This window comes from Bos mutus, chromosome 9, assembly GCF_027580195.1.
Source record: "Bos mutus isolate GX-2022 chromosome 9, NWIPB_WYAK_1.1, whole genome shotgun sequence".
NCBI lineage: Eukaryota > Metazoa > Chordata > Mammalia > Artiodactyla > Bovidae > Bos > Bos mutus.
In genome coordinates this window covers 40,851,800-40,866,852 of record NC_091625.1, presented here as the reverse complement: position 1 = coordinate 40,866,852, position 15,053 = coordinate 40,851,800, and the positions used below count along the sequence as shown (strand labels likewise).

Genomic DNA, 15,053 nt, shown 5'->3' with positions numbered 1-15,053 from the left:
CCCACTCCCACTTCACAGGTGAAAACACCGAGACTCAAGAGACTTGACCGAAAGGCGCAGTTGCTTAGCCTCAGGGCTGTGTTTCAAAATCCCTATCACGGCTCAGCCTTTTAGTGAGATGAGCGCCATCTGATGTCCAGTCTCACAAAAATATTTACAAGTGCAGCCATGCTTAATATCAAGTGGTTAAAGTTCGGCCATAAAAGCTGTATTTAACTCTTATTTTCAACTATTTGTATTTATCATCTAATTTTAATTACAAACATTAACCCTTTAAAATAATAGGACATCAGTTGCTTTTTTTGAGATCTGCTTTGCTATGCAAACCCCGAAAAAGACTGTATATATGCACCTTTAAAAAAAAATCTAAACTTGAAGTCTTTCCTAACCCAACCCTAAAATCCAATCAGTACCCTCATGACTATGAACATTTGTTCCATCAACTACGCTAGTTGGAGATTTGCTTGGATGTAAACAAAAAACTCGGTTTTTGACTGATCCAACCAATGGCAAGAAGTGTCAGTACAGCCAAGTAAGTGAGGTCTCATCCGTCTTCAAACAAAAAAAGGTATCTTCTCTCAGGATATCCCTCACACGGTGTTTATTTAGCGCATAACCTGACTCTAGAGCAAATGAAGGCTACTAGTCAACCGTTATTATTTTTAAGGTTAAAAATATAAATTCTCTTTTCTTCGGATAGCTCGATGGAGTGTCTTGTTTACCTCACTGTGGAGGCCATTGTTTTACAAGTTGCCATCTCGGTGTTTACCTCTTGTCCTCAAATTTTTGTTAGTGTTTTTAGGGGGACATTTCACTTTCTTGAATTAAAACTAGAAAAGCATCACCAGTTTTTTTTCTTTTTAATTTTTTTTTACATGGCATCTGTTGAGCTAGATCAAGAACTTCAAAAGTTTTTTTCACCCTTTCAGATCAAGGACTGGGATCTAAAATACAGGATTTTTAAAAATTGAAATCTAGTTGATTTACTGTGTTGTGCTTTTTCACTGATCAAAGTGATTCAGTTATACATATATACGTATATATCTGTTTTTAATTCTTTTCCATTATAGTTTGTTACAAGATATTCTTTATAGTTCTCTGTGCTATACAGTGGAGAAGGCAATGGCACCCCACTCCAGTACTCTTGCCTGGAAAATCCCATGGATGGAGGAGCCTGGTGGGCTGCAGTCCCTGGGGTCGCTAGGAGTCGGACACGACTGAGCGACTTCACTTTATTTTTTCACTTTCATGCATTGGAGAAGGAAATGGCAGCCCACTCCAGTGTTCTTGCCTGGAGAATCCCAGGGACGAGGGAGCCTGGTGGGCTGGCGTCTATGGAGTCGCACAGAGTCGGACACGACTGAAGCGACTTAGCAGCAGCAGCAGCAATGTGCATATGTTAATCCCATAGTCCCAGTTTATCCTCCCAAACCCCTTCCTTTTTGGTAACCATAAGTTTCTTTTCTATGTCTGTGAGTTCATTTTGTAAATAACGTCATTTGTACAATTTTTTAGACTCCACATGTAAGTGATCTCACATGATATTTGTCTTTGCCTGACTTCATTTAGTGTGATAATTTCTAGGTTCATCCGTGTTGCTGCAAATGGCATTACTTCATTCTTTTATGGCTGAGTAATATTCCATTGTATTAATACATCTGTGTACCACATCTTCTTTATCCACTCCTCTGTCAGGAGACATTTAGGTTACTTCCATGTTCTGGCTGTTGTAAATAGTGCTGCTCTGAACAATGGGGTGCATGTATCTTTTCAAGTTACAGTTCTCTGCAGTTATATACACAGTGTTCTTGCCTGGAGAATCCCAGGGAAGGCGGAGCCTGGTGGTCTGCCGTCTATGGGATCGCAGAGTCGGACACGACTGAAGCGACTTAGCAGCAGCAGCAGGATTGCTGAATCTCACGGTTATAATTTTTAGTTTTTTAAGGAGCCTCCATACCATTTCCATAGAGGCTGTATCAGTTTACTTTCCCACCAACAGTGTAGGAGAGTTCCCTTTTTTCCCTTTCTAGCGTTTGCTATTTGTAGACTTTAATAATGGTCATCCTGACTGGTATGAGGTGATACCTCATTGTAGTTTTATGTTTCTCTAATAGTTAGCATTGTTGAATATCTCTTCAGGTGCCTGTTGTCCATCTGTATGTCTTCTTTGGGGAAATGTCTATTTAGGTCTTCTATCCATTTTTTGATGCAGTTGTTCATTTTTTTTGTTATTGAGTTGTGTGAGCTGTTCGTATATTTTGGAAATTAAGCCCCTGTTAGTTGCTTCATTTGCAAATATTTTCTCCCAGTTCATAGGTTGTCTTTTTGTTTTGTTTGTGACTCCCTTTGCTGTGCGAAAGCGTTTATGTTTGATTAGGTCCCATTTGTTTATTTTCGCTTTTATTTCTGTTGCCTTGGGAGACTGACCTAAGAAAACATTGCTCCGGTTTATGTCAGAAAATGTTTTGCCTATGTTCTCTACTAGGAGTCTTACGGTGTCATGTCATTAAGTCATTTTGAGTTTATTTTTGTGTATCATGTGAGGGAGTGTTCCAACTTCATTGATTTATATGCATATAATACAGTTTTAACATGTTTTATTTTTTTTTCCTTTCCCTTTGCTATATTATACTTTTGGCTTTTATAGTTTTTTTTTTTTTTTTAACTCTTGATTCATGTTTATTTAATGGAAAACGGTAACATGGAAATAAATGGGTTTGGGAGCCAAAGCATGATCTAGAATCCCATCCCTATCATTTTTATTTTATTTTTAACTTTACAATATTGTGTTGGTTTTGCCATATATAACATGTTTTAAAGCTTAACTAACTTTCAACAAAGTTAGAGAAGGATTGTAATAAGGCAAAGATTAATAGTGAGCTAAAACTGTATATTCAGATTCTTAACGTTAACACTGTGATTAGGGTTGGTGATAAAATACTAGAGATGCTCTCCACTTTGACTGTGGATATTGCTTTGATAATTGTTCCAGGGTTTCATAGGGAAGCATTACATTTTATAGCAGTTGTTCTCAACTTCGGCTGCACATAAGAACCACCAGCAAGTTTTGAAAAGCAGTGATGCCTGGGTACTGATTTAATTCGTCCGGAATGAAGTTTGGGTATCAGGAGTGTTAAAAGCTCTGCAGATGTTTTTATTCTGCATCTTAGGTTGCAAACCACTGCTTTACTCTTGCTTCTCAAAGTGTGGCTTATGAACCTGTACCATTCATAGCCCTTGAAGACTTGTTATAAGTGCAGAATGTCAAGCCTCACCTCAAACCTCCTGAATCACAGTCTGCATTTTGTTCCATATGCAGATCAAAACATACACCTACTAAAGTCTAAGAAGACCGCTTTACACTTTAACCCATGGAGAACTATTCTACCCTCCCGAGTGGCTGCAATACTTAGTGGTGAATCCTCTACAAAATTACATCAAGCAGGACATGTTGTGAAGTTTTTGTTTCTTTGTTTGGGTTTTTACTTGTTTTACAAATGTATGTAAGGTTGGGGTACAAACAATACAAAACTCCTGGATGTGCAGGAGTCTTGGAGCCCAGCCTAGGTTCCCTGTAGACTGGCACTTGGGATGCATTTCTTTTTATTTCTATACTGCTTTAAATCCTGGGCAGGCTAGAACTTTCCCCATTATATCTCTTAGTCCTTTAGGAAACAGAGAAAGTCTTGTTAATAACTCATTCCTTAGGAACAACCCCAAAGTTCAAGCTGAACTATACCCAGGCAGCTTTCTGATACTCAGCATTACTTGCTACCTTCTCCTGTGCCCAGGCATCTTTGTGCTCCTCCTAATCAAACCAGTGAGTGGTAAAGGAAATCAGTCCTGAATATTCATTGGAAGGACTGATACTGAAGATGAAGCTCCAATACTTTGGCCACCTGTTTTCAAAAAACTGACTCATTGGAAAAGACCCTGATGCTGGGGATGATTGAAGGCAGGAGGAGAAGGGGACGACAGAGGATGAGATGGTTGGATGGCATCACCACCTTGATGGACATGAGTTTGAGCAAGCTCCGGGAGATGGTGATGGATAGGGAAGCCTGGCGTGCTACAGTCCATGGGGTCGCAGAGTCAGACACAGTTGAGCAACTGAACTGAACTAACCCTATTTTGGAGTGCTGCTTTTCAGCCACAACACACCCTGATGAATATTCTGCTTCTTAGCAACACACCCTGATGAATATTCTGCTTCTTAAAAATATTCAAGTGATTCTGTTCTGAATGGTGAAGGGCACCACCCTGAGCAGCCTAAGGGTCCCCCACCCCTCCTCTGAAACCCCAGACTTGGCCCCGTTGCCTCTCCAGCAGTGGAGGGCTCACCTCCAACCCAGCCAAGAGCTCTGGGACCCTGCATCAGGCCTCTAGTTGCTGTCCCTTGTGATTGGCCAGTGTTTGCCTACCTCCCTTCTGCCTTGATGAAATCAGTTTCTTAACCATTTTTCATTCTTTTCTCTGTGTGTGTGTGTGTGTGTGTGTGTGTGTGTGTGTGTTTGTGTGTTGTTTTGGGGTTTTTTTGGCCATGCCACTTGCAGGATCCTAGTTCCCTGACCAGGAATCAAACCCCGGCCCTCTGCAGTAGAAGCCCGGAGTCCTAACCACTGGACTAGCAGGGAATTCTCCTCATTCTTTTCTGTTGTCACACTTCAGTGTTTAGTAACTTTTATCTTTGTTCTGCATACCTGTATGCCCCAAGTCTCATGTATCTATGACTTCAGTACATTCCAGTGGTTCTTTTTTTTAATTTTTAGTTTTGGTTGCACCGGGTCTTCGTTGCTACGAGTGGGCTTTCTCCAGTTGCAAGCAGGGGCTCCTCTTCACTGTGGTGTGCAGGCTTCTCGTTTCAGTGGTTTCTCTTGGTGCAGAGCACGGGCTGTACGTGTGCTGGCTCAGTAGTTGTGGTGCGCGGGCTTAGTTGCTCTGTGCCATGTGGAATCTTCCTGGAGCAGGGATTGAACCCGTGTCCCCTGCTTTGGCAGGCAGATTCTTGTCCACTGTACCACCAGGGAAGTCCCCAGTGGTTCTTAATGTGTGGTCTCCAGATCGGCATCACCTGGAACATGTTAATGCACATTCTCCAACTCACTCCAAATCCACTGAACCAGAAACTGGTGTGAGGTCCAAGAGCCTGTGGCTTAAATAGGCTCAAGCATTTTGATGCACACTGAAGAACGTATGATTCATCACATTTTCAAAGCCTGCTTTCAAGTGTCAGACTTTATGTTGTGTTACTACTGAGTTTGTTACAAATATTTTGTATGATGTATAAAACTTACTGGAGATATGGACTGACTAGATTTGCTAGTTTAAGTCATGATTCCATTTTGGGAAGGGTATGAGCAATATAGTAGTTTAAAAAGTGAGTTCCCATGAGGGAGAGAGTATCACAGGTTGATAGAGATTAATTTTTATTTTGAGGATTATACCTTTGAATTAATTCAGTCAACTGGAAATTAGTATGTTAGTGAGAATAGCTAACACTGAGCGTAACAGGGATTTGTTGTTCTTGAAATGATAATAATGTTCTGTTAGTGGCAGTTTCTCTGGTTTTTGTGGGTTGACATTCCAGAAAGAAAACCAACTTTTGTTGAATTTATGCTTAATGTCAAGCATCATTAGAGGTGTCTTCACAAATTAGTTCAATCCTCAAGCCGTTATGAGATGTGCCCCGATTTTACTAATGAAATTGAAGCCCAAAAGTAAATTATATGTTGTTATTGATCATATAAATTTACTCAGGGAACCACCACAGTATTAGAGCCAGGGGGTAGCTGACAAGCTTCTTTACTTCTTTTAACAAATGAAGAAAATGCAAAGTTAAGTGATTTGGCCACCATTTTGCTAACTAGCTGGGACTAAAACAAACACACCTGATTTTAAATATGTATAAAATGTAAATACTCTTGAGTATGGAATCCTGAGGTTGCCAGCCTTTCATTCATTAACAAATAGCTGGCATTGTTTGGAGTTGGGGAAAACATGTTCTTTGGGTAGAATTTTAAACATTTATCTCAAATCTCCTCCAAAATGAACAGATACCACACTCTGCTTATCAGCATGGCTGGCTGTAAGATACAGCGTTATGTGCTTGCCTTTGCCATATCAGCTATTAGTACAAGGTTGCATAACTAGCATTTTGTATAAATCATCAGAATGCCCTTACTCTTGTATTTGTGGACTTGGAAAAATTTAGAATTCCTTCTATTTAATCAAATCAAAATCTTTCAGTTTGGTTAAATCAAAGTCTTATATTTGGATTTAGTTGGATAAGCTTGTGTCCCTTTTAATGGTTTCTCCAAATGTTACAGTTAAATATATAAATCATTCTAAGATAGAATATATTCTAATACAGAAGTATCAGTGTGTGTGCCTTTAAATGATGATGATAAGAACCACTGCATATGTAGATTTGTGGTTAAAGTTTCTATACACCCTGAAAGTGGGACGGGAAAGCAGACAAAGGGACCGTGAACTTGCTCCTTTAGGTGGTCAGTGGAGTTCTACCTTTACAATGCAGCTAAACTAAAAATAAAGAGTTTCTTGTGTCCATGCCGATACCCCAGTTCTTTAACAATATTAGATGAATGCTTAATTCTCACTGTCAGTAAGAATTGTTCTGCTGCTGCTTATTACATGACTAATGCTTGTAATGTGTTTTAACCAGGATTTTTGCAAAGCGTCAGTTTGATTTATCACATGCTTCAGGAGTTGCTGAGACTCTGTGGCAAGCTCAGCACCCCTTTGTTCGAGGTGTCATCAGTGTGACCGGAGGAACCCTCCAAATACAAAGAGCTGGGATTCTTAGGTAGGGTGCAGGTCCTCAGAGTAGAGGAAAAGGAGATAGCTCCTCTTCAGTGTTTTCCAAATTTGGCTGTTAATCAGTCATTGCGGGAATTTTTAAAAATGCAAGTTCCTTGACAACACTCTGAAGGTCATACATCAGGAATTTATTAATCATACATATATTGAGCATTTAGAGCATAACAGTTAGTATTCTAGATCCTGTCTACAAAGTATTGATTCCCTGAACTCCGAGAGCTGCCCTGTGTGGTAGGTACTACTGTTTTGAGACGAGGCAAAAAAGACAGCGAAGTTCTTGCCTACGTTCATGCAGCGAGGGAAGGGCAGAGCCAGGACTCTAACTTTGGCTGTCTGGTTCCAGAACACATGTTCGTAATACTCTGCAGCCCCCAGATCATTGATAGCGTAACACAGGCAGTACGCTTCTTCCTCATCCACCTCAGACCTGAGGATGGAACCATATCACTGTAGCAATGAAGCTGTTATTAGGAAGGAAGAGAGGGAGGGAGATAGATGGGCAGATGGATAGATATATAGATACTGGTTGGCAGGAATTACGGATGGCGGGAACCAGAGAGGTAGGTGTAACTATGAGGGCTAGCCAAGGGAGGTCTTTGTGGTGCTGAAAAAGTTCTGTGTCTTGACTGTGGTGCCAGTCACGCAGATCTGCACAGGATAAAATGACAACGCTGCTACTGTCGACTGCCTGGCTTTAATATTGTACTTTAACATAAGATGGGCTTCCCTGGTGGCTCAGATGGTAGAGAATCTGCCTGCAATGCGTGAGACCCAGGTTCAATCCCTGGGTCAGGAAGATCCCCTGGAGGAGGAAATGGCACCCACTCCAGTATTCTTGCCAGGAGAATCCCATGGACAGAGGAGCCTGGTGGGCTACAGTCCATGAGGTTGCAAAAAGTTGGACACAACTGAGCATCTTTCACTCATAAAGGTAGGACCTCTGGGGAAATGGTGATCAGTACACAGGACCACTCTATTTTTGCAGTTTCCTGAGAATCTATAACCATTTCAAACTAAAAAAATTTTTTAATCCTTTGCCTCCCTTTGGCAAAACCCAAGTCAACTAGAGGGCTGTCTCCTGAAGATTGAGAGATCGCTCTTGGAAGACAGACCTTCATTTAAGCGCAAGAAAAGTGTGGTGGCTCTGGGCAGAGCAGCAGTGTGGCAGCAGAGGTGGTGAAAACTGAGAGTGGCCACCACCAATGCAGACAAGCGTGCACTAACTACAGAAGGGGGCCGAAACTTGCTGCTGTGTCTTGCAGTGATTCCCAAGTGACCAGTGCTCAGGTGACTAAGTAAGAACCTGGGGAGAGAGCTGGGTGAATGCCAAGAATCTGTGTCCCATGTTTAGAGACTCTGTGGCTCAAGGATACGTTCCAGCCACCTGCGTTGAAAAAGTTCCCTAGTTGATACCTCTTAGCTTAAGGAGCAGCTGATAAAACTGGATCCCAATAGCATCTCAGGAATCCACTACTGTGGGGACTGTAACTCAAGCCCTTGGTTTTCACATGGTTGGTGTGACTCAGAGACAAGCTTTCTACTCATTAAAAACATCCAAAGTGTATACCCTTTTCTGAATGCTATGTATAAACAAATATTACAATTAATTTTTTTCTATTGCCTCTCCTATTTGACTATTTACCAAGCTTCTTATGGAAGAAATATAAACAGCAACATAATTCTATTATAGTTACAAATGTTTTAGGATTCAAGGCCATTAAGTACTGCTGCTAAGTTAAGAATGGTTTTGGCTACAAGTAACAAAATCAACCAACCAACAAACAGTAGTCTATTTGTCTCTATAGTAAGAAGTCGAGACATAGGTAGGTCCTTACAGCTTGAGAACTGGAGCTGATATCTTTGTTGTTCTCTTGGCCTTTCCTTCATGGCTCCAGCCTCTCTGCATTCAAGACTGGATAAAAGGGAAGGGGCAGGACCACTGGCATTCTGCTCCTGTCTGACTGGCCGATACAGTAACCCATGGCTACTCCTGATGCAAAGGAAGTTGGAAAATTGTGTATTTTGCTTTAGATAAGAAAGGAAAATGGGGAGGGATTGGGTGTTGGAGAGCTACCCTACAGCGTCTGCCACAGCTTTCAAATTAAATTTTGTCAAACACCATTTAATTAAATCTAGAAACAGCTGATCAGATATATAATAATAAAACTGTCAGAAAATACTGATGTGAAAGTTAGGCATAAAGCTGTCCACTGGCAGTAATTACACAATTTTGTATTGGTCTTTCATTCTCTGTTGGAACTGATTCTAGATGATGAAGAACATCTGTTCCTTCAATCAATTGCCTAGATCGGAGAAAAAAATGGAAAAAAAAATTGTCAAGTTTCACGTAAACCTTACATTCTTAAATTGAGTCCTGTCTAGCTTAGCTAAGGCTACAAATTAAATTAACCTCAGTCATAAATATCTTAAATTTCTCTAGATGTGTGTACTCTGTCACGCTCCTCCACACCTGCTCCGGGACTCTTCCAGTCTGTTATCCTCACTGCCGCCAGAGTGATCTTTTAAAAATGCTAATATAGTCTCACCTCCCCACTTCAATAATCTCCCATTATCCTTAGGATAAAGATCCAAGGTCGTTACCATTACCCACCTCCCCGCTCCCCTTGAGGGCGCCCTGCAGCATGCTCCCTTGCTCTCGGCTCCAGCTGGACCAGCTTGCAGCACCTCAGCCACCCCATGTGCCCTTCCTGCCACAGCTGTCTGCTTTGCTCTTGCCTCCCACTCCCCCTGCCTGGTCACCTCCTGGCCTTCCTTCAGATCTCACTCAGTCATCACTTCCTTGGGGGATGTTTCCTAGACGCTACCCTGCTTCCCCACCCGACTTATATCAAGTTCCCCTTCTTTATAGGAGTGATCAGGGATAAATTTGACACTTATTTCTATGCTTCCTGAGTTAATTTCTGATTCTGCCCTGAAGGCAGAGATCATGCTGTCGCTTAGTGCTACTCAGTGCCTGGCACAGAGTAGGCACCTCATCGGCATCCACTGAACACATGAATTAAAGGCAGCCCAAAGCCACGCTAATTTGAGTCTCTGTACTCATTCAGTGGCCACAAGCCAGAACTCCCTGATTGGAACTAGACTTCTGATGGTTCCACAACTAAAAAAAAAGGCAGCAGGGGCCAGAGAGCCAGCCCTAATCATAGAACTGTGCCCCCTGCCAGGGTTTGGGTTGAAGCAGTGGTTGAGGGGAAGGTGTGATTTCCATTTCATGATCCTTTATGGGGACACGGTCAGTGCTGACACTGACCATATGCTAGTCATCTCTCTCTTTTTTCTTTTTTTTTTTTGGGGGGGGGGCTGTATTTTTTCCATCCCAATTAGAAAACATGACAGAGCAGGACAATAAGTATATTCTCAGGATGGAGAGCAGGGAAGAAATGGACAGACTCACCTTTGTCCAAAGAGGATGTGAAGCCTATTCTCCAGATTGGTTTCATAGACACTGAATGAGCACCTACCATATACACCTCTCCAGGTGTTAGGGCACAAGATAAGGGAGGCCCAGTCCCTATTTCAAGTTGTTCACACTGTGCCAAAGAGGACAAGGAAGCAGCTTGACTTTGGTAGCTGGTGGGGATTTCTGACCTAAGCCCTGAATGGGATTTTGGCAGACTGAAGGAAGGCAGAAAGTGACAAGACAAGCAGAGGCCCAGAGCGTGTTCTGGGAGGGATGGTACTCTGGGTCTGGCTGCAGCTCAGCCGCCATGTTGAAAGCTTCCAAATGTACACCTCCAGCCCTGGTCCAGCTTGAATCCCTTACTTCTGGTATTGAGGAGTTGCCACCTGCCTGTAATAGAGCTGTCTTCACTTGAAACATAACTTGTCCCTCTTGAATTCATGGTCTTCTCTCCCATATCTTCCTTTTTGTATTCTCTGCTGAAGTGAATGGCACCAACCATCCAACCAGTTCCAAAATTCTCGGAGTTCCTCCAGCTCTTCACTGCCAGTATGGTAGCCACTAGTCACAGGTGGTGATTACATTTAATTAAATTTAGTTCCTCAGTTGCACTGGCCACATTCCAACTTCTCAGTGGCTCTCTATGGCAGGGGCTATCATATTGGGCAGCACTGATCCTAGTATATTTCCATCTCTATGGAAAGTTCTATTAGGTATCATTGCTCTAGAATTTTCCCATAACCTCACCACCAACATCTAAATAGTCATAAAGTCTTGTTGAATCTAAGTTCCAAATATCTCTTGAATTTGTATTCTTTTATCCCCTGCTCATATGTACTGCCACTGCCTTAGATGAAAACTTCATGGCCTGTTGTTACCATCACTAGTTAACTGGCCTTTCTCCCTTCATTTTCATCCTTTGCTAATTAATCCCTCACTTCTGCTAAAAAGATACATTTTTCAGAGCGAAAACCTCATCATGTTGCTCCTAATTTAAAATTCTTGCATGGCTTCCTAGGGCCTTCAGGTGGGGGTCCATGCTCAGCAGCATGGCACCCTCAGCCCTTTGAGAGTTGGGCCCTGGCCGTCTCATCTCCAGCCACCACTCTCTCCGTTTCCCCTGGGCACTAAGCTCTAGCCAGACTAAGTGATTGGTAGATAGGATACTCCCCTTACTTCTCAGGTCCCTCTGCAAAGGCTCTTCACTGCTTCCAAAATGGATTTTACTCATTTTGATTTCCACTGTGCTCTATCTGCCTAACTTCTCTATGACTTTCAGTCCTCATTTCACCTTCTCATGAAACTTTCTGTGACTCCCCCCCACTTCAGGGGTCCCTTATAGTGCAATTAATTCCTCCCTAGCACTATTCCCGACATAATATCCCTTCTACCTTTGTGTGAATGGACTTGTATTTTGATATTCTTTCCCCATGAAACCACTGGGCAAGGGCATCAACCAGACCGGCTGTGGGTTGACACCGCCTCCCCAAAGGGCATTCCCAGTGTTATCCTTCTGAAGACAAGGCAAGGTAATGCACCAGAGATGAGGGCTTGGATGGAGGGTCTGTCTCAAATAGGAGAGGAAATTTCTGTATATCTCTGGACTTTGCCAGCCATGTCTGAGCTTCTGGAAGCTCAGATGAAGCTGGGGGTGCTCTGTGATGACAGGGAAGAAGCATCTCCCACTAGAGGCAGCCCCACAGTAGGGAAGGAGGATATCTCTGAAGGAGTTGGTTCTATTTTGTCGGATTATCTAGTTGCCTACTATGGTATTACTTTTCTGCTTCTCCCTTAACCTTCTGCAAGGTCTTGTTTAAATAGTTCAGCCCAGACTCAGCTGTTATTTGGAGGCTTCAAGGGGGAAAAAATGAGATTATACTTAGGCTAGAGCAATAAAACGGTGCAACTGCCTCTCTGAGGCCAATAGTTGTTGGTGATAATGATTCAGTGGGAGAGGTTCCCCCAAAGATGAATCACATGGGAAAAGCAATCATCAAAAGGAGACCAAGCACTCCTCTACTCCACTACCGTCCTGTAAGGATCTGCGTTGGCTTTTACTAAGGAGCTGGAGGGTATTTATTGCCTTGCCCTCCCTCCTGTATTCTCAGTGCACTTTTTATAGGGCTTGCTGTCTCACGGCTCACTGTCTCACAGTTGTTGGGTTTTCTAACATATTATAGGCTCCCTGAAGGCAGGAATTGTGTCTCATCACTCTTTCCTCAGGACTGAGCACAGGGACCAGCATTTGGTGGGAGCCTAATAAAATGCTAGTTGAATAAATAGGTCAGAAGGCCAGCCGCAGTGAAGGCTGAAAAAAGGTGGGGGGCCAGAGGGTGCAGGACCTAAAATGCCACTCTGAACTCCAGGCTGTATGCATCTGGGGGTGGAGATGGTGAAAGAGGCATTAAGTGTTGCAGAACGGTCAGTGTGTGTTTGAGAAAGGTTCTTTTCAGAAGGATATAAAGAATCATCTCAGTATGTGGTTGAGGGCAGTGACACTACCAGAAGGTGACAGGAAGATATTTAAAAGATCTAAGAAATTGTGAGAATTATTTGGACTTAAAAAATATTGAAAAATGCATTTTCAAAATCAGAATATAGTTTATAAAAGTCCAGGGAAGATGGAGGAAAATGCATTATTTTAGCTTATGTAGCTGTTAAAATTACCTCTTTAAAGAAATCTCCTTTGGCTTAAAATACACTTTATGCTTTTTCAACCTGGAAATATCATCCACATTACCCTGAAGGAATAATTGTGCTTAAAATTGGCCTGGAAGTTTTCCTTGGAATGAAGGGTCAGTAATTATCCCTATGGAGTAGCTGGAATAATCTAAATATTCAGAAGTGTTCTGACACTTTATACATCATTTCAAGAAAGACTAAGTATAAGCTTCAACTTATATTCATTTCAGTAATCAAATAGAGATATGAAACACAGGAGTGATGAATAGTATCATCACCATTCACTTTAGGTCCACATACCTATATGCATCAGAGAAGGCAATGGCACCCCACTCCAGTACTCTTGCCTGGAAAACCCCGTGGATGGAGGAGCCTGGTAGGCTGCAGTCCATGGGGTCACTAAGAGTTGGACACGACTGAGCGACTTCACTTTCACTTTTCACTTTCATGCATTGGAGAAGGAAATGGCGACCCGCTCCAGTTTCTTGCCTGGAGAATCCCAGGGACGGTGGAGCCTGATGGGCTGCCGTCTCTGGGGTCGCACAGAGTCGGACACGACTGAAGCAACTTAGCAGCAGCAGCCTATATGCATCTTGCTAATAATATTCTAATAATTATTACCTGAGACATTTCTATATTTTAAGGGCTTCCCTGGTAGTTCAGATGGTAAAGAATCTACCTGCAATGCAGGAGACCCAGGTTCAATCCCTGGGTCAGGAATATCCCCTGGAGAAGTGAATGGCTACCCACTCCACTGTTCTTGCCTGGAGAATCCCATGAATGGAGGACACTGGCTGGTACAGTTCGTGGGGTCTCAGAGTTGGATGGACATGACTGAGCGACTAAGCATGCATGCACATTCCACGGTTTAAATTGCTCCGTAACAGAAAGTTACTTGTAACTTGGATGACTGTCATCTTTCTCTTCTCAGTGTTCATGGATAGTTACTTAAATGGCTTTGTCTCACTTCTGCATCTAAATATATATATACATTATTAAGAGCTATGGTATTATTCACTTTCATTGACAATATCCTTGAGGCTAAAGATCCACAGAAGGATGGATGATGGATGAATGGATGCACAGAACATTGTAATGGCTGAATAGTTTCTGTGTTTTTAATAGCTGGCAAGCTTCTTGTATGTTCAGTCGCTCAGTCATGTCTGTCTCTTTGTGACGCCATGGACTGTGGCCTGCCGAGTTCCTCTGTCCTCAGAATTTTCCAGGCAAGAATACCGGAGTGGGTTGCCATTTCCTTCTCCAAGCAAGCTTCTTATGAAATACTTATTTCTAAATATATTTGTCTATAGTATTTGTATTACTTTTGTTTTTTTAATTGTTTTTAGTTTATTCGTAGGCTATGTACAAATACTCACCCAAATATTTTTGAACCACATTTTAACATATATAAATATTACATAGACAAACTTAAAATGCACATACCCAAAAGCCACATATTTTTTATCTAGATACGGAGCAGCCTGTAGTGTGATATAGAATTGTGACCCATTGCTGTGACGGCCTTTGTTGACCATTCCAAGAACTCCCCTTTTATTATGAGGAACTGAGAAGTTTTCATCTAGAAAAGATAATACATAGTAGGTTATTAAAATATTTATTTTCTTGGCTGACTGTAACACATAGAGCACAAACAGAATGCTTGGTTACAAGGATTCACAATCATATTTATCAATATATTCCAAATTGTAAATATTCTATTTGTTTCATATAACTTTCACTCAACTAGGCTGTTAAAAAAGATAAGCTGGAAAGTCTTATTAGAACTATTTAAACATTTACCTTTAGTTTATCATTAGCATCATTAAAAACAAGTGTGGTAAGAAAATTGATAACGTAAAAGCAAAAACTTGAAATTAAAAATGTAAAAGGAAGTACATACTTTTTTTAGGAATTAAAGTCAGTAAACATTCTTGTATTGTTTTGACAGTAATATGCAAACTACCAATGTGATTATTAAAAATGTCTCCTTGGAGATACCTTTCATGGACAGAGCCTTCCCTTCACAGCATCTTCTACAGGCCTCTATTGTAGTCTTTAAAATACCCTGTAATTGTTCACAGGTTGTTTCCTGTTTGTGAAGGCAGGGATATCT

At 41.7% G+C, this 15,053-nt stretch overlaps 1 protein-coding gene across 6 annotated transcripts in view; it reads right to left on the bottom strand.

Moving 5' to 3' along the window:
* Positions 1–6,963: 6,963 nt before the first annotated feature.
* PPIL6 (peptidylprolyl isomerase like 6) overlaps positions 6,964–15,053 on the bottom strand; it is a 37,732-nt gene continuing 29,642 nt past the window's right edge. For 5 of the 6 annotated variants that reach the window (XM_005905845.2, XM_070376490.1, XM_070376492.1 and 2 more), the window contains 2 exons: positions 14,384–14,519; positions 6,964–9,140 (listed from right to left, as the gene is read on the bottom strand). In XM_005905845.2, coding sequence (XP_005905907.1) covers positions 9,029–9,140; positions 14,384–14,519 — 248 coding nt within the window. In that variant the 3' untranslated portion in view covers positions 6,964–9,028. Of the gene's footprint in view, positions 9,141–14,383; positions 14,520–15,053 lie in introns of those variants that run through there. The other variant, XR_011465370.1, reaches the window with a different exon arrangement.